Source organism: Cupressus sempervirens, chromosome 8 (assembly GCF_028749045.1).
Source record: "Cupressus sempervirens isolate cs-2001-9-10 chromosome 8, ASM2874904v1, whole genome shotgun sequence".
NCBI lineage: Eukaryota > Viridiplantae > Streptophyta > Pinopsida > Cupressales > Cupressaceae > Cupressus > Cupressus sempervirens.
In genome coordinates, this window is record NC_143125.1 from 114,402,567 (window position 1) to 114,426,460 (window position 23,894).

At 33.7% G+C, this 23,894-nt stretch overlaps 1 protein-coding gene across 1 annotated transcript; it reads left to right on the top strand.

The window, feature by feature from the left end:
* Nucleotides 1-18,571: 18,571 nt before the first annotated feature.
* Nucleotides 18,572-23,601, top strand: LOC149541851 (protein NRT1/ PTR FAMILY 5.10-like). Its single transcript, XM_089796934.1, has 4 exons — nucleotides 18,572-18,788; nucleotides 19,835-20,052; nucleotides 21,397-21,965; nucleotides 22,577-23,601. The coding sequence occupies exons 1-4, from the start codon at nucleotides 18,656-18,658 to the stop codon at nucleotides 23,454-23,456; spliced, it is 1,800 nt and encodes a 599-aa protein (XP_089653060.1). The 5' UTR covers nucleotides 18,572-18,655; the 3' UTR covers nucleotides 23,457-23,601.
* Nucleotides 23,602-23,894: the final 293 nt, after the last annotated feature.

Here is a 23,894-nt window from a genome sequence, read left to right on the forward strand (position 1 = left end):
TTTAATTTCTTTAATGAAGAAAAGTCTTCCTTTGAAGAACCCATATGGTAGGAGACACTTGAGTCAAGGATCCAATCCGAAGAAGAACTTGTGTTTTCCATAAGTGCCTACCCTTTACCTTTTTGGAGTTGAATCCTTGGAAGTACTTGGCACTTGAATCTTGTTCTTCTTGAGTAGATTTTCTAATTTATCGATTCTTTTTGTCTTGCAATGATGCTTGTCATGATTTGGCTTTTTGCAGTATGCACAAAAAAGTTTGTCATTCTTTTCATTACTTCCCTTTTTGTTTGAAGAAGAACCACCTTGTTGAGAGGAAGATTGTTGTGTCTCAGATTGTGTTTTCTACTTCCACTGCTTCTTCTTGTTGTTGATTTTCCTCGCTTGACTTGATTTGTGATCATCACTAGCCACCAAGGTTTTGGTCTTTGATGAGTTGAGAAGTCCAAAATCCACCAAGTGAGATTGTTCAACAATCAACATGTCTGCAAATGCATCAAACGAAGGCTTGTGGTAAGAAGATCCTATGGTCAACTTGTGAGTATTAAAACTTGAAACAAAGTTGGCATACTCAGAAGGTAGCCTCTTCAGGATGTGATGAATCAACCTTTTATCCTTCAAGGGATTTCCAAAATCTTTTAAAAGTGCCCTATACTCATTGACTTTAATGATGTAATCTTGAATTGTGTCATAATTCTTAAGATCCAAGAGAAGTAGATAATCCTCAATTTGAAATCACTTTTCTTCATCCACCTTACCATACAGCTGTTCAAGTTTGTCCCAACCTTCTTTAGAGTCTGAACAATTTTTAATGTGGAAGAGAAGATCCCCATGTACACAACTCCTGATAACTCCTAAAGCCTATCGGTCTTGATTTTTCCAATCAATGAGCTCTTTAGCATCAGTAGGTTTGGTAATTGTACCATCAACATAAAGACTAAATCCTTTTTCCATTAATCTACTCCATGCAATATCTTTCCATGTAGAATACTTGCATGAAGTTAGAGGAGGACATTTAAAACCCATGATGTAGAAATGAAAAGAACACAAAATAGAGACATAAAAACATAGTACACACCCCTCCTTTTCACTCAATCAAAAGACCCCCCCCAAAAAAGATGTTGTTGGTACTTTATAAGTAGTGCGTTTACAATGGGCCACTTGTCAAAATGAACAAAGTGGACTTTCTAATTTTTCTTTTACAACTACCTTATAAGGATGAAATCTGTCACTTAAGCACTGTAGCTTAGTTTTACAAGAATTTTGAAAAAGAATCAAAGCTTTACAATGCCAAAGAAGGCCTAATTCTAAAAGTGAGAGATTGTCCACACAACCCTAGAATTTGACTTTAGATCTGGAAAGTAGACAAAAAAAAATGCACTTTATAAAAAAAAGAACTTGAAAAAGTGAACAGATGTGCCCGTACGGAGCTTCTGAAGTTGTAAAATGCAGGATTATGTAGTTACAGTCACTAAAACATACAATTTTTGCAAAATTTGTAGACCAAAACTAGAAAACAACACCACCACTAAAAAATTTAAGAAATTTTACCCAATTTCAAAAAAAAATGCACTTTAATCAAAGTTTGGATGTTTGAGATATGAGCTCGCAAAGTCAGGCTGCCAAACTGAAAAGCAATTTGAAGAGGGGCCTGGAGCAGAAACTACTATCTTAAATTTGACAGTCAAATGGTTGTCACTATAATTATAAATTGCCCTATTTTGATGGTAAAATAACCATCAATTTGAACCTCAAGGGAAGATGACATCAGCAAAATATGGACCTAGGGATGATGTGGCATGCTGAGTCAATGTCCATACTGTACGTAATGACACACGACAATTGAGGTGGCACCATGCTACTGACATGGAAAAAATTCTAAGTTCCACATGGTGATGTGGCAGTCTTAGATGAGTTGGCAAAAGTGTTGATGTGTCAATACAAGTAAGCGTCCTGCATGGCAGTTTATGCAAATGTAGTAGGTGGGCCACATGTTGTAGAACACTATCCATGCATAGGATTATGAATAGTTCACATGAATATTGGTAACATCTATGTGTCTTGTGTTGGACCACTGAAGAGGAGCTACATGGTGTTATTCGTGTGGCACATGTTGTTGTGGGGACAGAAGTTTCCAATCTACGAAAACTTGTTTGAGGATATCAGAATATGAATAGTGATCTTCAAAATGTGTCAAAGATTGCTTGCTGTCAATTATCGAGAGTCTTAGTTCGGGTGATAGTCTATTCACCATCGAAGATTGCAGACAGAAGTCTCTACAAGTTTTCGTGCCAAAATAGAGAAACTATCGCTGGGTTATGAATGTGCAGTGGCCGAAAAAACACTGACAGAGGGTAAGAATTTGTGATAGAGCCAGAAGTCAATAGTGCATGGGATCCATAGTTCAGTGTTGGGAAATGATAAATCGCACCGAAAAAATGTCAGGAAACATGACTTTTCTCGTTGAGAGAAACATATCGCTACCAGAAACTTGAATAGTAGGGGCTTTGGGATATTAATCCCACATTTATCATTGTAATGTCCTAAGTGGAGTTTTAAAAAACTCTCACCTCTTATGAATGCAAAGAGCAAGCCCTATGACACTTTAAACAAAGAGGCCAATGGACGGGCTTCAATGGGTTGCGGGCTTGGAGGTGTCCAGTAATATGGAGCGCCACCTAGATTTAGTGTGTAGGAAAATGGTCAAAGCCCTTTGCGTAATAAATGTGGTACAACTCAAAATTTGCAGAGGCCAAATTTGTTTTGCGCCTACTACGAATAAAAAATAATTTCTTCTGTGACCAAATAAACCCTCCAAAAATGGTAGATCCAGGGTGTCACTACTCGGGTCTACTAGAAATTAAATCCAAATAATTCTGACGAAAATTACAAAAAAATAAATGTAGATCTAAAATATTTAATTAAATCTGCGAAAAATGACCATACCTGAATTGCAAATCGGGGCCTCTGAATTTTGATTTGCAAAAAAAATTTGCCTCATAGTCAACTTTTGGCCAAGGTAGCTAAGTTTATAGTTGATTTTCACTAGTTCAATGTTTTGGATGCAATGGCAAGGTCAGATCTAGCTCTGGACGCTACCAATTTTTGTAGTACTCTAGATTCAAGCTGAGGTGATGAAGCAAGCGTGGTCTCAAATGGCTATGTGATGAGAAAATCTTCAAGTTTCTCTAATACCATATAAGAATTTGCCTAAGAAAAAAATTCACCCAAGAACTAAGAACTCAAACACAAGCACACAGTAGACCAAAGAGAGAGAGAGAGAGAGAGTATGATCAAAATGGCAATGTATCCAATATGCCATAATTATAGTACACTAGGAGTGCCTGTATATAAAGGCCTCTCAGGAAGCACCTAGAATGTCTCTAGAAACAACTAGAAGATAAGACAACTAAGCACCTTATCCAACATTCTATATGAATGGATAAGAATGACAAAGTGTCATATGTGTGTAGAAGATTCCTATGTTGTAGACAACATGTGCTTAAAAGAGGTGCATACCCCTATGATGTCATCATGACAAATCACAAGAGTGCACAAACTCCTAAGTGTCTCAATCATAAAATAATGCAAAATAAATAAATAATGCATTAACCTAAGTAAACTTAAGTAAGTGTAATAAATGAATACTTATTTACACCAACAATTATTAAGTTCTATTTAGAAAGTTAACATACTTTCTACAATATTGTCTCTTGTATTTAATTTTATTTCTTTCTTTACTCATTGAAATTTTATTATTTTTTAATAATTTAAAATATCACACTAAATATAAATTTTTTTTTTTTTTGATCAGTAAATAGCCATAGGCCTTAATAATATTTATTAAAATTAAATGAACAATTACAATAGCATTCCTCTATTCAAACAGGCACTGGTAGGAAAGAACGGGGAAAGAAAACCTCCAGTCTGGCCCAGCACCAAAGTCCTATATTATTACAAAATAAAAGGGGCATACCCTAGTTTGAATATCCAGCTTAAAATACAAGCTAAGAAGCTATTAAGCATAATAGAGAAATTAATTCTATATCATTCCTTGTCACTTTTGACAATGTTACAAATCTTCTCTTACATATAGCATCTGATAATATATATCCCTGTCTAATCACTTCCAAACAATTGGTTAATAATCACAATATAAACCAAATCTCCTAATCTATAATAGTAGATAGGGAAATCCTTTAACATTAGAAGTTGGAAGAAACCACAATCAAAGTTAATCTATCTTCATACATAATGAAAACAAAAGGTCAGACCATAAGCTTAACCCCATTATTCTCCTAAGGAAATAAATAACAACACTAGAATTCCTAATATAAATGAGAACATTATTATCATAGAAGGCTATCATCATAAGCTTAAAAGATAACCCTCCCTAACTAAATGGGAGGCCCTAATTGGACCTGGATGCTCAACCAAACTATTGAACTCAAATTAATTACTTGATCCTAGCAGTATGCCCCTACAGTCCAGACTCCATAACCAGAGTAGGTGAATATCATCCTTGTTGGTGCTACATGGAAAGAGCCGATTGTTACTATCAAAATCAAATTACCACTTAAAAGCTATCTAGAAATTAACAAAGAGTGAGAGAGGCCAAAGCTCTCTTAGGTCTTAGACTACCTTAACCAGGCATTCAGGAACTAAACTTTTGAATAACAGAAAGCCCAGATTATATGATGTTACCTTGATATTGTCAACTACAACTAATAAAAACAATAGAGTAGTACGCTAGACCATATAAATCATTAAACTACGACCAACCTCATATAATCAATTTCCATACAAAAGATAAAGTATCATGTAACAAATCTAAAACTAATATCATTGATCGATCTATTGGGATTGGCAAGTTACCAAATTTTGATCCTATACCCGGTATTCTAATGTCGTATCATGAAAGGTGATACACGTACCAAAAACTTGTAGAAAAAATACAAAAGCCCTCATTGAAATGAGACATATAAACCATCAAAATGAAGAAACATTTGCACAATAAAGTATAATTGATATATATTCATTATAATTCGCTAGAGCCAGATACATTTGGAAGATTAGCAAAATTCTCCTTACCAATGTTCTAAGAGTATTTATATAACAGAACATGGTTTGTTGCTATATAGCCATATATCCATATATAGTCAAGAATAAATGACCAAAATGCTATGTACTAAGCTGAACTAACCATATAGAATAAAGTATCAAATAAAGAGAAGTTTTCTTGAGTCCTAGGGTCATGAAAAAATCAACGAACGAACACCCTAAGATCCTTTAATAATCTGAATATTTGCACCGTCTGCTCCTTTATTTGCTAACGCGTCCGCCTTTAGATTTCCTTCTTGAAATATATGACATATCCTAGATTTAGCAAGTTGATCTACAAGATTAAGAACATCGCTAAGTTTCAAGTTTAGTACCTAATTTGGGGTAGCCTGTTTCCTGACTGCATTGAGGATGATCTAAGAGTCACCTTCAATAATGACTTTAGATAGTCCTAGCTCAAGGCATAGATGGAGGCCTTTCTCCAAAGCTTCTAATTCTGCCAAATTATTGGTAGTGGGCTGAATCACAAGGGCTTTTTTAGCAATCTAGTTGCCTGAGTCATCATTTATGATACAACCAATTCTTGCCATTCCCGGATTGCCTCTAGCTGCTCCATCAAAATTGATTTTATACCATCCATGTGGGGGAGCGGACCATTTACAATTGATCTTAGCCTTCTTGATGCTCTTGGTGTAAACTTGAGGTGGGTTGATCAAATTACTCCAATTTTTCTTCATGAGTCCATCCCAGGAGGAAAAGGATCCTTCCTCTATCCTAACCTTTCTAAGATGTGATTTGATTACTTCCACAATACTAGCTTCTATTTTTAGTTATAATCCTTCCATATCCATCTCGATGTCTTGAAAAATGTGGTTGTTCCTCTCTTTCTAGATTTCCTAGGATACAATAGCCGGACATATATTCCAAAGCTTATTGTAGATACCCTTAATCATGTTGGTAGGCCAACCTTTTAGGAGTTGTGAAAAGGATTTTGATAGAGGGGAGGACCACCCTAACCTTAATTTTAGCCATTCCCAACAAGGTTGGGAAAAAAAACAATTATAGAGTAAGTGGTCCATATCCTTGAAATCGTGGTTGCATAAAACACATATGGAAGGGCCTTGAAAGCCAAATTTGTGCAATCTATCTGCCGTTAAGATTCTATTTTGAGATGCCAACCATAGAAAGAAGCCTGCCTTAGGCAAACATGGGGCATCCCAACAAAGATTAAGAGGAATTTCTATATGGCCCCATCTTTGTGAATGTATTAGGGTATTGTACCCATTCTTGATGCTAAATTTACCATCCTTTGAAGCTACCTAAATGAGATCATCTTTCCTCTCAGTTTTCTTAATCCTCCTATCTAACAAAATCTTTTCATATGCCTCTCTTGCCTCAAAGTCCACCTCAACCCCATCCAAAAAATTCCACACCCATTTGGTTGATCCTTCCGAGAAGATTTTCATCTTATAGTCTCTAACTTTGTCGCCCTAGGTAGAAACTATTTTGTTTCTGAGGTCCATAGGAAAGGGACTGGAAGCTATCAGGGGGAAAGCATCCCATGAATCCTCCCAAAATAAGGCCTCATCTCCCAATCCTACATCCCATGTTAGAAAATTTCTGATAATGTGACGACACTTTATCATGAAATTCCAACTCTCGGATCCCCTAGGAAGGTTCCTCATTCTAAAGATTAAAAAAGGGTATTCTACATTCAGATATTTATTATATAGTATCTTAGCCCATTTCTGGTTTCTTTCCTTAAATAATCACCAAACAAGTTTGGCACCTAAGGCTTCATTTTTCCATTGAAGATTCTTAATCCCAAGCCCACCCGTCTCCATGGGTTTGCAATGTTTTCCCAATTAATAAGGGCAAGCTTTTTATCTTCTTCACAATCCTTCCAAAGAAAATTCCTAAGCTTTGAATCCAGTTTGCTCAATGAATTCTTAGAAAGAGGAAGACAAGAGAGTGGAAAAGTAGGAATAGCTGATAAAATGGATTTAATTTTTATGCTTTTTCTAGCGTTAGAAAGCCATTTATCTTTCCAACTCCCAATCCTAGCATCAATTTTTTCAATGTTGTTCTACCAGATCTCGTTGGATTTAGAGCCCTTTTCTAAAGCAATGCCCAAATATTTACAAGGAAATTGACCTTTCTTGAAGCCCATCACCTTGCAGATCTGGTCTTCTACTTCTTTATTTGTATTTAAGAAATAGATTTCAGATTTGTCCTCATTTACTTTTTGACCAGATGTTGTCATGTAGGCTTTAATAATAGATTTTAAATTCAAGGCTTCTTTGATTGTGCTTTTGCCTAGTAGGATAGTATCATCTGTGTATTGTTGATGAGTAATATTGGGCAAATTACTAGCCACAGCAATAGCAATTTTTTTTTTCTTATTGTAGGCATATGTCACCGCTCTCCCAAAGACTTCTACCATAATGATGAAGAGAGAAGGGGATAGAGGATCACCTTACCTGATACCCCTAGAAATATCAAAAAAACCTTCAGGTGTCCCATTAATAAGGATAGAAATCTTGGGAGTGGAGATAAATTTAAAGATGAGATTAATCCATTGAAGTGAGAAACCAAATGTTTCCAACACCTTACAGAGGAATCTCCATTCAACCATGTCGTATGCTTTTTGAGTATCAAGTTTCATAAACATACTAGGCTCCTTGTGTTTAGAGGCAAAATGAATTGTTTCTTGAATAGTGAGGATACCATCCAGGATAGATCTACCTGGAACGAAACCTATTTGTTCCTCTGAGATGATTTTTGGGAGGAACTTCTTGAGTCTATTTGCTAAGATCTTGGAAATGATCTTATAAATTGTGTTACATAGGGCAATGGGTCTATAATCCCCTACAATTTCTAGATTAGGTTTTTTGGGGATTAGAGTTAGAGAAGAGTAATTAATTTCTGATAATAGTGCTCCACCATTCCTTGATGCTTCAATGGCTTTCCATAGGTCATTTCCAATAATATCCCAACATTTTTTATAAAAGAAAGCCTGAAAACCATCAGGGCTAGGAGATTTATCAGTGTTCATTTTGAAAACCACCTCTCTAACTTCTTCCAAAGTAATGGCTCCATTTAAGAATTTGTTATCCTCAGGGGTGATTAATTTAGGAATAACTTTAAGTAAATTAGCTTGCGCCTCCCTATTAGACCCCTCTAGATTATTTAGAATCCTCTGATAGTGTGTCACAAAGGTGTTTGCTATCTCACTAGGATTCTCAGTGAGGAGTCCCATCTAATTTCTAATGCTAGTAATTTTATTCTTTGATCTGTTATAAAGGGTCGAATTGTGAAAATATTTTATGTTCTGGTCACCTTCATCTAACAAATTTTCCCTGGATTTCTATCTCCAGAATATTTCTTCTTTGGATAATATGTCTTCTTGTTTGGCAAGTAGTTTTTTTTCTACCAAATACCGTTCGTTATTCATGCCTTTCTTAATTACCTCCAAATTTAAATTTTTTAATTTGTCTTCTATATCTAATTTTTCTTTAAAGATATTATTGAAATGTTCTTTGTTCCATTTGAGGATCCATTCTTTCATCATCTTCATTTTAGATACGAAAAAGAACATCTTTAAACCTTTGAAGCTATCTTGATTCCACCATTCTTTTATGTTTTCCATAAAATTAGGATCTAAAAACCACATTTTTTCACATTTAAATGGGTTTCTGATTGGTTTTGATGGCTCTGCAAATTCCAATCTAACTGGAAAGTGATTTGACCCAGCAATAGGCAAAATGATAGAATGAATGTTACAATTATTCCTATCCAAGTCACCTTTAAAGAGAAATTTATATAATTTTTTGGCTATATATGCAAAGTCTTTCCTCCTATTATTACAAGTGTATACTCCATTACTATTTGGGATATCAATCAAGTTATGTCTATCACACCATTCTTTGAAGTCCAGAGAGGATTACGAGAGGTGGCGAATGCCACCTACTTTTTCATCTAAATTTAAAACAGTATTAAAATCACCATCTACTAAACAGGGGTCATCCTTATGATTATTCATAAACAAACTGATTTCATCCCATGTCATTTTCTTTCCTAAATTACTAGTTGGTCCATAAACATTAATTAACAAGACTTGAAGATTGGATTTCAGACTTTGAACCTAAACATTGATCCAATTATTACTACTGTTTAGGAGATCTATAGAGAATTTCCTAGAATTCCAAAGGATACTTAGACCCCCAGATGCACCTACTGATTCTTGAAATGAGGAGCTCCAGAAACCAAGTATCTTTTTTAGGTTCATTCCTTCTGCCTTGCTTAACTTTGTTTCCTGTACTAAAATAATATCTGAATCAAATAGTCTAAGGTGTTGTTTTAAAACCCTTTTTTTGCTAGGAGCATTTAGGCCCCTAGCATTCCAAGTAGTAATCCTCGTGGCTCCTTGGGAATGCTCTTCCCCTTCCCATTGTTAAGAAGTTGATCTATCTTCTACTGTTCCCGGCTGAGTCCATCTGCTTCCCTAAGCTCCTTCAAAGACCTTCTGCCTCTTTTACCTTTTACTCTTCCATATTTGGGTGAGCTTAATCCTTCCTGATTCATATGTCTCCCAAGATGCTCCATATTATTCTAAACACTTAAGATTTCCTCATAGTCCTTTCCTTGTGTTTCATCAAAAACCAAATCTTTAATAATCTGATTTATTATGCCATGCTGATCATTATCTTCTGAATACAAATCTACTTTTTCCCTTAGCAATCCCTTTCCTTTCTTGCTTTGCATCCGTTGTATGTTCTATTCACTAAATCTGACTCTTCTTTTTATCCTCTTCTTCAATCTTCTGTAAATCATGCCTCAGGTCATCATATGTGTAATTGCTACCACCAAGCTTAAGAATTCTCTGCAACAATTCCTCCTTCTTGGCTTCTAAACTAATACCAACGTTTTCAGGACAAAATACTTGAACACGATCCTCAGTAAGCTGCTCAAGTAACTCATCATCTAGTATTTGAAATGGCACTTCTAAATCTAGATTACTATCCTTATTAAGGAAGTTCTGGAATTCATTTACTAGGGACCTTTTTGTTGTCATTGTGCCGAAATCTTCATCATTCTACTGATCATCAGGAGAAAAAGGAGACCCACCACATTCTGATGGAGTTTGCCAAAATTTGGATTTATTCCATTCCTTTCTATTTGGAGTTGAGTTTCTATCCTTTAAAACAAGATCCTGAATCTGCTCCCTTTTGCATTCTTCCTTCGCATCTTTATGAATTCCTTCAATATTAGGATCTAAATCAAATAATAAGGAATTTTCAATATTTTTTATGTTCTTTTGACCCATCCCCTCTTGGTAAGATGTTTCCTTCGAATCTGGAACTTCCTTACCTATACTATTTTGATCATTGTCCATTTGTGTCCTACTAATTGGAATCTCTACACCTAGTTGCTTGTAATTGAGTAGGTTCTCTTCTCCTCATATTCAGGTTGCTCTTGGTCTCTATGCAATTTTATCTTACAGACTTTTGTAGCTTTATTTTCTTTTGACACACTATTATGCTCTGTATGACTCTTTTTGTCTAATTTCCTTCTCTTTAACCTTTATTTTTTTTTGACTTGTTCTTTGGAGTCGTGACTGAGTTCTTCTCGGGTTCCACCACAATGATTGATTTGAGTCTTGTTTTGGCTTCTAGATTAAGCTTGTTATTCTCCATACCATTTCTTCCCTCTTGCATCTCAGAATGTCTCTCCTCTTCCTGCTCATCTAGTAAAGGTATCTTTTGATATGCAACACTGATCCTCAATTTCTTTTTCTGAATTCTGATCCACAGGAACTTGGTAAGAAAATTCGAAGTAAGTGGCAAAGTTCTAAATCTGATTTTCCTAATCTCATCAAACTTAATGATTTTTGAAATTTCCCCTTCATATGTTTGAACGTTGATGAAATAGGATGCTTTGTTGATAATAATCTCCCTATGTGTTTGAATAGGTTGATTAAGCTTGGTTCTGATGAGCAGTCTCACATCATTGCAGTATTGAAAAGATGAATCAATGCCTACCAGGTCTCCTACTGCTAAGCCTATTGATCTAAGGATCTCGACTTGGATCAGCTCTGGTGGTAATGACTGAATGTTGTACCACCTAGAACACATAATATCTAATCCCTCTACTCTAAAATTTGGACTCCATACTACAAAATTAACTGCATACCCATTAAAAAAACATTTAGAAACAAAAATAAATTCCTCTTTTATGGATTCGTCCAAACATCTCAAATAAAGGATTCTATCTGAAAAGATAGAGATACTTACTTGTTCTTCGCAGTTGTCTTCTAACCAGTAAGCAACGAGAGCAAGATCTTTCTTCAAACCATTCCAAATTGCATAGACTCCATTCTTTTGACATTCATTCCATAGTTCTTCAATTTCTGTGTTGAAAATGCGGATGGATTTGTTTGCAGTTTTAAGGGACTTTTGAGGATCTCAGGCGCTACTATTGTTTTGTGAAATTGAGGAGCTCTTGGCCACAGGCCTATGGTGGGGGGGAATATATGAGCGCCTACATGATTTAGCAAGTAGTGCAATGGGCTTAGCCCTGCTGGGTGGTGGCATAGCGGGAGTAGCTTCCAAATCTAGTCCACCTACAGGTTGAAGGGTTTTGCAATTAAACAGCTGAGCATACTTTGTTAGATTAAAAATCTTAAATTGGTAGTCCAGCTTCTCAATTGTGAAGAATGGCTGAGATCGTAGGTTATCTAAGGAGTCTGAATTAACATAAAAGGGAGCAGTCTAAGCTAAATCCAGTGTTAGACACCATCTGTAAGATTGTTTAAGTTGGGGGGCATCTGAGTGCCAAATGTGTAGGGTTTGTTCTTCGGGATCCTCCAGCTTCTCCAAAATTGAGAAGTTGTTCTTTGTTTGTACTCTAAAATCATTGAACCTCTGCCGCCTATTCAAGTATCTGGGTTTATTGCAATTTTTCAGATTCTTCCATGAGTTTCTACCTCTGCCCTACCATGGTCTAGGGTTTTGATTTTCTTTTCTCAAATACTGCTCTGCTTTTTTCGCTTGCTTACCGCAATTAGCCATTGTTACTATTCTTATCTACTAATATAATTTTATTAATAATATATATTAAATAATTATTATTTCTTTTTTAAAAATATTTTAGCATTAGTTTTAATATAACTTTATTATTTATTTAATAACATTATATTATCTAATTATTATTAAAAATCAATCTTAAAATGAGGATATGACAACCTTCTTGGTGTTCTAGAAGAATCTAGGAAAAGTAAAGCTATGTTAAATTACTTCAACTCAACTAACATTGCCATTATTTCAAAGGTTAAGAATCCAAAAACTTTTAGACTTTAGACCGATTTCACTTTGCAACACAATTTACAAGATCATTACTAAGGAAATTGATATGAGATTGCAATAGTTGATTCTAAACCTTGTGTCAAAGGAACAAGGTGGGTTTGTCTCAGTCAGAGAAACTATGAAAGGGGCTTTAGTTTCACACGAGGCTCTTCATTCAATTAATGCTAACAAATCTTCAAATTTCATCATTAAGTTGGATATGATGAAAGCATATGATAGAGTTTGCTCGGACTTTCTATTTAAAGTTCTTCACAAATTTGGTTTTGCAAAAGGTTGGTGTAAATGGATTAGAGTTTTCATATTAGGTGCATGGTTTTTAGTAGTTATCAATGGAGTTCAAGTTGGCTGCTTTACATCTACCCAAGGGATTAGATGAGGTGATCCCCTATCCTCAGTTCTCTTTAATTTAATGGTTGAAGCTCTCAGTAGACTTATCCAGTGAACACATGATCTTGTCTTTGGCAAGGCACAATGATAGGAGGCACAAATATTTTGATCACTCATTTTTTTTGCAGATGACACTCTACTCTTCTGGGTCACCAATGTTATGGAGGAAAAGTAGATCAAGAAAATTTTGGATCTAGATTCAATTGTATTAGGACAAAAAATTAATCCCCATATGTCAAACATTTATTTTTTCAATTCTAACTAGAATATATCTAATAGAATTGTTTCAATTTTGGGGTTCTCTGAAGACTTTCTTCCTTCGATTTATCTTGGCATTCCTTTTTTTACGCAAGCCAACAAAATCAGCTATTGGTTACCTATCATTGAGGTAATCAAGGGTAGGATACTGGCTTGGAAAGCTAGATGGCTTTCACTTGCAGGGAAAATCCTTCTTGTTAAACAATGCTTTCAACCATTCCCAATTATTACCTTTTAGTGTTGAAAGCTCCCACATCTGTCATCCAAATTATTCAAAAGATCTTGAGAGACTTTTTATGGACAGGGAAATTTAAATGGGGAAAAGAAAATTCCACTTGCCTCACTTCAAGTTATGTCACAAGTCAAAACACATGTTGGAGTTGACATTCATGATATGGAAACAAAGATTTTGGAGGAAAGTTAGTATGGCAAATGTATTCTGAGCTAGATAATAAATGGTGTCAAATCACGCAACACAAATATCTAGATAATGTGTGTCTGTCTAGAGTTCTCTCCATACAAAATCCCTCCAAAGGTTCATCCATTTGGAACTTCATGATGACATCTAGAGATATTGTCACCCAATACATTACTTGGGAGGTGAATAGTGGTGATAGGGCCAGCTTTTGGCATGATTCTTGGAGTGGCCTACCTCCTCTCATTCATGTAGCATCTTTGGATGACATTGTTGCTTCTTTTGAAGCAATTTGGGGTAAATCACTAGTGGATTATGTTTTTGCAATTTGTTTATTTTCTAGAAGGGTAATCTGGAAGGATATGGATGACCTTCCTATTTCAGTGCAAGATAGGATCGTATTTTTGGCAATTCTATTAGATAGAGTGGTCTTCTTGTCAAGAAAGGAAGATAAGTTGATATGGGCTACAAGAAAATTGGTTTCTTATTGCATTAAAGATGGCTATAGGATTATCCAACAATAGGATCCAAATAACATTCACAGTTGTGCTTTCTCATTTTGTTGGAATCAAGCCACTCTCTCCAAAGTTGGGTGCTTCACTTGGATTGCACTAAAAAAAAGAGCCCTCACTAGTGATCGACTTGTTAAATTCAATATTGCTCAACCTTTCAACTGTCGCTTATCTGATTATGAATTGGAAGATTTAGATCATCTCTTCTTGAACTGTTCTTTTGCACTTCAATGCTGGCAATTTATTCTTTGCAAGCTTTACTACCCTACTCCCCTTCCTAAAAAACTATGGGATCTCTTTCAAGCATGGCCAATATTACACTCCTCTTCTCTCATTTCCAACTTATGGAAATGCATCTTGACTATTGCAGTTTGGGCTATTTGGTGGGAACACAATAAATTATTTTTTGGAATTGCTCTTCATCTATTAGCTCTATTCTGATAGGCATAGAAAAATCCATATCAGAAGTTGTTAATGCCATTCATCATAGAGTCAATTGCAATCTAGTTTTGTCCATTTAGGATAGTTCTGTTATTTGGGATTGGAAATGCATTCATATTCCTATTTTCTTCTCATAACAAAGATTCAATTCACTGGATTTCTCCTATTTGTGGTACATGTAAAATCAATTTTGATGGTGCCTCTTGTGGCAATCTAGGTAAGTCACGGATTGGTATTTGTATTTGAGACCATCTTGGTGATGTTCTTGCCATTCAAGTATTCTCCATTCCACTGAGGACAAATAAAATGGCTAAGGCCTTTACCCTCTTCGAAGGATTAATTTTGGCTAAGCAAGGGGGATTTCAATCAATTCAAGTTGAAGGTGATTCCATGGTTATAATTAATGCATGCATAAAATGGGAATCATACTCTTGGAAATTGTTATACATCCTTCAACAAATTTGGCTTCTTTTTTATGCATTCAAATTGATTCACATTTCCCACACTCTTAGGGAAGGAAATATGCTGGTAGGTTATCTTGCTAACTTAGGATGTAATGGGAAGAATATCAACAACTTAAATCTAGGGGATTTTATAAAAGTTGACAAGGTATTTCAAAAATTGATAGTAGAAGATTAAAAAGCATGCAAATCTTATGGAATTTCAGGTATCAATTTTCGCTTGTATATGACGAGGATTTCGGGTTTTCTTCCTAATTCTTTCTTGAAAGAGTCTTTAAATCAGTTTTATAATAAATATAAATATGGTGGCTTGTCCACTTTTTCTTTTAAAAAGAAACTATTAAAAAGAAACAATATAATGCAAATTTATATTATACAAGTTTGTTATTATATAATAATTGCTACTTAGTGCTACTTACCCTAAAATATTGTAATAGAAATAGTTATTGAATATTATTATAATAGTTAATCGATATAATAGTTGAAAGATTTAGAAATGAATTATAAAAAATATATTATTTTTAATTTTGTAGTATATAATATTTTTATTTTTATTTATCAGTAAACGGTCTAAGCCTTATATATTATATTAATTAAATAAAAAAGATACAATATTGTATTTCTGTTCAAACAAGCACTAGTAGGAAAGAAGAGAGAAGAAAACCTCCAGTCTTGCCCAAGACCATAGTCCTTTATTATTACATGTTTAAAAGGGGCAAGTCTCAAAAAAGTTATTATTCTCTTAATTTGTATTTATAAGTGAATTGATAGGATTCATGTCTCAATGTTGCCAAATCTAGATCTTTATATATGACTCCTTTGTAATTCAAAGACATGGGTGAAGATGCCAAAAATGATTTGATCTTCATTTCCTTGTAGCCTTTGTTCTATTATAATTTTGGACAATGAGATGACACCTTCCTTACCTACTGATAAATAATGAAACTCAAATAAAATGTTAGTTCTAAAAGAATAATAACATCTAATTTATGTATCCTATTTTCCTAATCAGATTTCCTAATATCTGATACAAGCAACTTTATGTTACCAATTCTTGGAAATCTTATAAAGTTGTTAGTATCAGTATAATCAATTTACTTTTCCATATGATCCACCTAAGCTTGATATTAGTTACTCCAACTGATTGGTTTAATGATTAAAACTTAGTCTGCTTATTGTCATTCCTCATTAGCAGCCTAGCCTTAAAACCAAGATATGTTAAAAAGAAAGGAAATATGCCAAACAACATCGAAACAAGAGCGGGCTTGAAAGGAGAAGATAAATGCTACCATTACCTTTGATCTTGAAGTGTCTGACACATTAGTTTGTTGAAACTTTTTAACAATTTACTTTGCATTTGTGTTTATGCTTAAAATTTGATTGATAGATTCAATCTTGTTGGTGTAAGCTAATAAATGAAACTTATACTAGAATACCCAACGAATAGTGACCAAGTCTAACAGATAAGTAGTATATAATATTTTAGTATTATAAAATGTATTCTAAAATAAAACAAGTGCCACATTTATTATACTAAAAGATTTAGAAATGAATTATTAAAAAATATTATTTTTAATTTTGTAGAATATAATATTTTAGTATTCTAAAATAAAACAAGTGTCACATAGTGGCTTGCCTTTAGTTATTAGTTTTTTTTTTTTTTTTTTTAATTATAGTATGGTAAAAAATTTAATTAGTATAATTATTATATAGTTATAGTTATATTTATAATTGTGGTAATAATGTATTTTTTGTTATAATTATATAAATAATTGTTAATTGTTAATCATAAAGTATGATTAATCTCATCTTAATTTTAATTTTAGTGGTAAATATAATTATTGATATATATATATCATATTATACTAGTATATTATAAATAAATAATAATATATAATAATTTTTTTTAAGATTATATAATACAAGTATATATTATATTTTTAAAATTTTAAATTGAATAACAAACAATACATTCAAAAAAGTATAATAGATTAAAAGTATAAAAACTTAAATTAACTTTTTAAAAATTTAATAATATTAAATATTAATAAATCACATTAAATTAATCAAAAAATAATTTGATTTCTTTTTTTGAAATGAGAGTTGTATTTTGTCAATGAATATATCTTATTTTTTTACAATGCACTATTTATAAGTAAAATATTAAACAAAACATAATATATAGCATTTTAATCAACAAACAAATTAAGAATATGTTGAAAGTTAGTGAAAAGTAAATTTGAAATAGTAATGTCTTATATATATAACAAATTATTAATAAATCTATAAATTATATAAATTATTTCATGATGCAAAAATATAACCAAGCAATATGGGCTCAAGGAAAAAGGGTAGTATAAGACCAAATCAAATGAATCTATCATAATGGAGAGAAATAGTTTAAATAATAAAGTATATTAATAATTTAATATTAAACTTCACAAATATTTGATCAATAAAAAATAACTATAAACTAATTTAATAATAATAAATATAGATTCAATCATGTATAGAATTACTATTCAATTAAAATTGGAGTTGACATATAAATTAAAGATATATATTGGTAAATTAGTGATAACGATTAATATTTCAAGTAGTATATTATAATTCTGGCAACATGTATATCTTACATTGATGCTACCTAGTCTATCTAAATTTCCTCTATTAAGAATAAGAACAAGTGCCACGTAGTGGCTTGTATTTGCCATAGATTATAATGGTTTTAATTAATTAGAATAATGAAGTAAAAAATTGATAATATAATGTTATTACTAATTGATTAATATTTGATATATATTTTAGATAAAATTTTAATATAAAAAATATAAATTTCACATAAATGCAATGATACTATTATAACTACTTAATTGTATTTTAGCATATTGATATATTAATACATTAATATTTTTTTAACTATAGATAAATAAACATTTATAAAATAAATAGTATTTAGATGTAGAGATTTTGGCCCTAGATAATCATTAAATAATTGTAGTAGATTTTAGTCCAATAACAAAGTATTTCAAGAAAGATATAATTATTTATATTATATTTTTACCTTTTCATTTATTATTATACCCTTTTTCACAAATACTATATTTTAATATATACATTAGTTAATTGCCATCTTAATATAATCAAATACTAGAATGACTCGTGATAAAATTAATATTTACAAATCCAAAATTATTTATTTCCATACAATGATATTCTTTTAAATGAATGCTAAAATTTTGAGTAGTGCTTTTAGAAAAATCGCTCTTATAAGACACAAATATAAGAGCCAATCAAGTTCAAGTAAAATATTTTAGAGAAATTTAGATGTTAAAAAACTAATTGATGAAGATGCAAAAAATTAATCACTAGATATGTTGAATTGATTACAATAGTATGAGCCTACGGCAAATACAATAAATCCATACAGCAATCAAATCTAGCGGTGGGCCATCCTTACCCGCCATTCAATCTTCAATTTTCAATCTCCCTTGACACGAAATCGTTCAAAATTCTTTATCTGTTGTTAGGTATAAAAAATTTCGCAGATTTGACCAAAAAATGAAGAAAACAACTTCAATCATACTAAACTAATTCTGATGAATCTAGACAGGTTTCTGGCATAATTGAGCCCCTTGAAAAATCAAGTTTGCATATTTATTATTATTTATAAATACGAGTCCTCGGAACGAGCTAAAAGCAAAGTCAAAATTTAACTTCTGAAAGACTCCTGTGTGAGTTTTATATGCTGAAGAAGCAGCGATGACGGAAGAAAAGGCAATGGAGGAGCTTAAATCATCTGATGAATTTGTTGCAGATGGGTCAGTGGACCTCCATGGCCACCCAGTTATCAGAGGTCGAACTGGAACTTGGAGGGCATCCTTTTTCATAATAGGTATGATTCAGCATGCCCTTTTTTCTCTATAAAATCTTTGTAGAAAGAATGTTTCCAAATATTGAATTTTTTAATGTTTGGAATCATGTTAAACAATTTTTACATTACGTTTTGAAATTTGATTATTTTAATAATTTCAATCATATTTCATATTTATCAATTGATTAGTCAAGGCGTTCTGTAAGATTTTGAGAATGGGGTAGCAATCGGAAGAAACTCCTTTGGTAAGCGTGCTTTAGTTTAGAGAGTCGAAGAAACTTTATTATTAAGCGTTCTTAAGTTTTGAAAATAGGATAATAATTTGAAAAAATTTCATTATTAAGCGTGCTTGAGATGGAGTAGTATTTGTATGGTGACTACATGTGTGAGTGATGGAATGAATGCTATATGTACGATTCATTCTCATGAGAGATGGGTTTTGTAAACTATTAATTATGAATCATGGATCAATGGGTTTGAATTATATCTCTTATCAATTAAGGAGCTAAAACACCCTCCAATGAATGGTTTCACAACACTAGCGAAAGATTTTTGCAAAAGGGGTAGTAAGCTCTGCAGGCTTAACCTTGAGGAAATTCTATCATCAAGCGTACTTGAGTTGGGAGTTGGAGTAGTACTCTGGGTGAACTCCCTGAAAGATCCAATGCTTCGTCTAGTGAATGATGACATGGGCACTAAATATACCATTCATTCTCGTGAAAGATTGATTCTTGTGAACCTACTACTCATGAAACACGGATCAATAAGTCTGACACAAAAGCTATACAGTTGAATCTTAATAGCAATATCATAAGAGTGCTTCTGAAAACTTTTTAGGCAATGATTACATTACCATTTTTTACAACTGGGGATGATTTATAGTAATATGGGTGGGTGCCCGTACACATTTGGTATAATACCATTGAGCTATGTGTCTTTTAATAATCAAGAGTGTAGATTGTTCTGTCAACATGACCAACACTTTTCTCCTCTTTTGCACTATATTTTATCAATCTAAAGCTATTCTAGTCTTGATTTCAATTAGTATATTTCTTTTTCAATCACAGGAGTGGAGATTGCAGAGAGATTTGCTTATGCTGGCATACTGTCAAATCTGGTTACTTATCTCACAACTGTTTTACATGAAAAGACTGCGACAGCTGCAAGCAATGTGAACATATGGTCAGGGGTGGCATCTATGTTGCCTTTTTTGGGAGCCTTTATTGCAGATTCATATTTGGGTCGGTACTGGACAATCCTCGTTGCTTCACTCGTCTATATGCTTGTCAGTAATTTTCTACTCCACTAAATCCTTTTATTGCATTATGATGGATAGGTAATTATATTTCAGAGATGTTCTTCATTGTATTTTATGGAAGCTTGTAATTGGAAGGCAGTATTCTTTTACTTCACTAAATCCTGTTCCTGCACTATGATGGATGAGTACTTCATATTTTATTATTTCAGAGATATTCTCAATCAGTTTTAGGTCACTATATTTTATGGAAGCTTGTGAGTGGAAGGCAGTCCCAAGTAGCAAAACAATAGAGCTAATTTGTTCTGGTTCAGGCAAGGAGGATACTAATTTTCAACTGTTATGACTATAAGACAATGTACCCACAAAGGTTCTAATATAAAAATCATCCAAAGGCTCATTTTGCATTTAGAAAGTTGTCTTATCAGAATCCTTTGTGAAAAGTGAGCACCTTGATGAAGATCCAAGTTTTTTTTTGCAAAATTGAGTTAGGAGTTCCATTGTCACCAATTCTTGGTGTCTTTTCCTTGGGTGCCAGTTTTGGATGCCACTTCTTGCATTATTACTGTTATATGTATGTGTTTAGGTCATTTAAGCCATAGTAGTCTGTTGGTACATATGTGAACAAAGTAACTACAAAAGTGGGTAGCTTGGCGAAGAGTCCTGTTTAGTGTTGTTCAAGGATCCATGCTAGGTGAGAGCTTGAATAAATAACACATTTCTGCCTCAATTGAAGATTTGGATTGGGGGTTGGGGGTCTGGTTTGAATGACGAGAGCTTCATGTGGTATACCACAAAGTCACGAGGTGCAGTCTCCCTTTAGCCTATGTGTTACTAGAGGGTGTGTAATGCCAGCATCACGGATCATGTTAAAAAGTGTAACACTCGCACTGCAGTTTAGAGAGCGGCTACTCAATTCCTGCAATCTAAAAAGATAGATTGATCTTTTGGTTAAGAATCCATTCCCAATGCATGCTGAAGTCCTGGTTAGTCCATTTGATTGACAGCCCACATCTGCTAGATGTATGAAATCATGAATCAATAACAAGTGAAGCGGAAATCCTTCTCAAAAAGGCAGAAAGGTCTTTTTGGTTCAACACCCATATCTACCTAAAAATCTGAATGAACATCAAGAAAGGTAGTTATCTTGCAGAAGACCTAAGATTGGTGTTTTGGTTTCAGGACACACACACACAAATTTAGGAGTTCTTGTGAGCAAAGATGCTGAAAATCATTTCTTCTGAGTTTGTGCACATATTCAGAATTGAATTAGACATCCATTTGGGTTCAAAGTACCTGAAAAAAAATCATTTTCCTGTGTTATAACCAAATGCATGATATCCAACTAACACAGCATATAATGGAATGTTACAGGGTTTAATCCTGGTGACTCTATCTGCTTCTCTAAAGAGTCTGAAAGCCCCACCATGCAAGAATACTTTGGAGCCTTGCCCTAAAGCATCACATTCCAAACTTGGGTTTTTTTTCTTCTCACTTTACATGGTTGCTTTGGGGCAAGGGGGTCACAAGCCATCTCTACAGGCCTTTGGTGCAGACCAATTCGATGAGGAGGACCCAAAAGAGAAGAAGAGCAAAAGTTCATTCTTTAACTGGTGGTATTTTGGTATTTGCTTCGGGACCCTTGTAGGAGTCACTGTTCTCTTATACATCCAAGATAATGTCGGATGGGGTGTGGGATTTGGCATTCCTGCCGTTACCATGGCAATTACACTTCTTGTGTTCTTGTGTGGGACTAGGTTCTACCGAAACAGACTGCCTGGTGGAAGCCCTGTCACTCGAATCATCCATGTGTTTGTTGCCGCATTTTTGAAAAGGAAAACTCCCATTCCTTGCCAAGAACCAAATCAATCAATTTCTGCTCAAGAAGAAGATATTCTGAAGGCAGGGTCAGGAAGACAACTCTTGCAAACAAATCGCCTCAGGTAAGCAGTCCATGATACTATTCACTTTGAATCTAGTCATATCATATTTAAACAGAATTCTACTCTAAATTTTAGGCCTTAATAGTGAGAATAGAGATACTTTTGTACATTCAAACTGCAAAATCAACCAAATGGGTCTTGTGTATTCTAGGATTCAATTGTGTAAGTTTTTTTTGGCATCAACATTTTGGATCACACTCTATGATCCATAATGTTTATTCTTGCATTCTGTCATCCTAATGATGGATTATGGAGTGTGATCCCAAACGTTGATGTTAAAAATAACTTACACAATCGAATCCAGATATAGAATACATATTTCAAATGGATTGTGGAAATCTGATAATGTCAAATGGGTCTTGTATAACTGGGAAGGCTGATAGGGTTTAATCATCTCCACTAAGTTCCCATTTTAGCTCTAGTCTAAGCCCCTTGAATGGCAAGCCAAGCAAAGGGGTGCTGCATGCAATTACTTAACCTCGCATCTAAGACTAAGGAAGAACATGGAACAATTGAGAATAATGCTAGTTCATATTTTTTAGGGTTTCATTTGTCTTTCTTTTAGCCCTATAGAGAAGTTTTTGATGAATCTCCCCATCTTTGTTTTTCAGATTTCTTGACAAAGCAACAGTTGAAGATGATCTAGACATTGAGTGCAAGGCAAAACGCAATTGGAGACTCTGCACAGTTCAACAGGTTGAAGAGGTGAAACTTCTGATAGGAATGTCACCTATTTGGATGGCATGTTTGATGTTTGGTGTTGTCTTTGCACAGTCCTCAACATTCTTCACAAAACAGGGCAGCACAATGGATAGAAAGCTTGGTCAACATTTTGTGATCCCTCCTGCAAGTCTGCAAGGTTTTATTGACATATCTATTGTTCTACTGGTTCCTTTCTATGATCGCTTCTTTGTTCCCTTTGCAAGAAAGCTAACAGGGAAGGAGAGGGGTATAACATTGCTCCAAAGGATAGGCACTGGTATGTTTATTTCTGCCATTTCAATGATTGTTGCCGCAATGATAGAAATTAAGAGAATCAAGGTAGCAAAGGATAATGGGCTAATAGACATGCCCCATGCAACAATCCCAATCAGCATTTTTTGGCTACTCCCACAATATATACTTTTTGGCACAGCTGATGTGTTTACAATTGTAGGAATGCAAGAGTACTTTTATGATCAGATGCCAGACACAATGAAAAGCTTGGGTATTGCTGTCTATTTGAGTGTTTTAGGAATTGGTAGTTTCTTGAGTAGTATCATGATTTCAGTCATTGAGAAGGTTACTTGCAGAAAGGAGCAATGCTGGTTTGCAGATAATTTGAACAAAGCTCATTTTGATTACTTTTACTGGCTTCTAGCTTGTTTGAGTGTACTCAACCTGGGCATGTTCATCACCTTAGCCAGCTTCTACAAGTACAAAAATGCTGCATGTCTTCCTGACACAAACAAATCTTGTAGAGAAAAGAGACTTCTTGCTAATGATTTATGACTGGGTGCCAATCCTGATTAGTCACTAGTTATCCATCCATCCACAGGTGAAAGATTCTTCATTCAATACCAATCTTGTGGGTAGTTTGTATTATAACTGCTCGGATCATTTTTTCCAATTTATGTAATCAGAATTTTAATTGAAAGCTGGTAGCCCAAAATTTACTTGTATAAATAGAATGGAAGAAATATAAAGATTAATAATTTTGGAATATGAAGAATAAATGTTAAAACATTCGTCACAATGACATAATCCATACTCTAAACTTCTTACAAAACAAGGACACAATGCAATAAATATTAAAACTTTATAGCAAAGTATTAATACAATAAATATTAAAACTTTATAGTTCAAAAATTATTTGAATAATAAATAGTTTTCTAATATTGAAATATTTTTAGCATTCTATGGCTTAAATTATAAAATCAAATCTTTTAT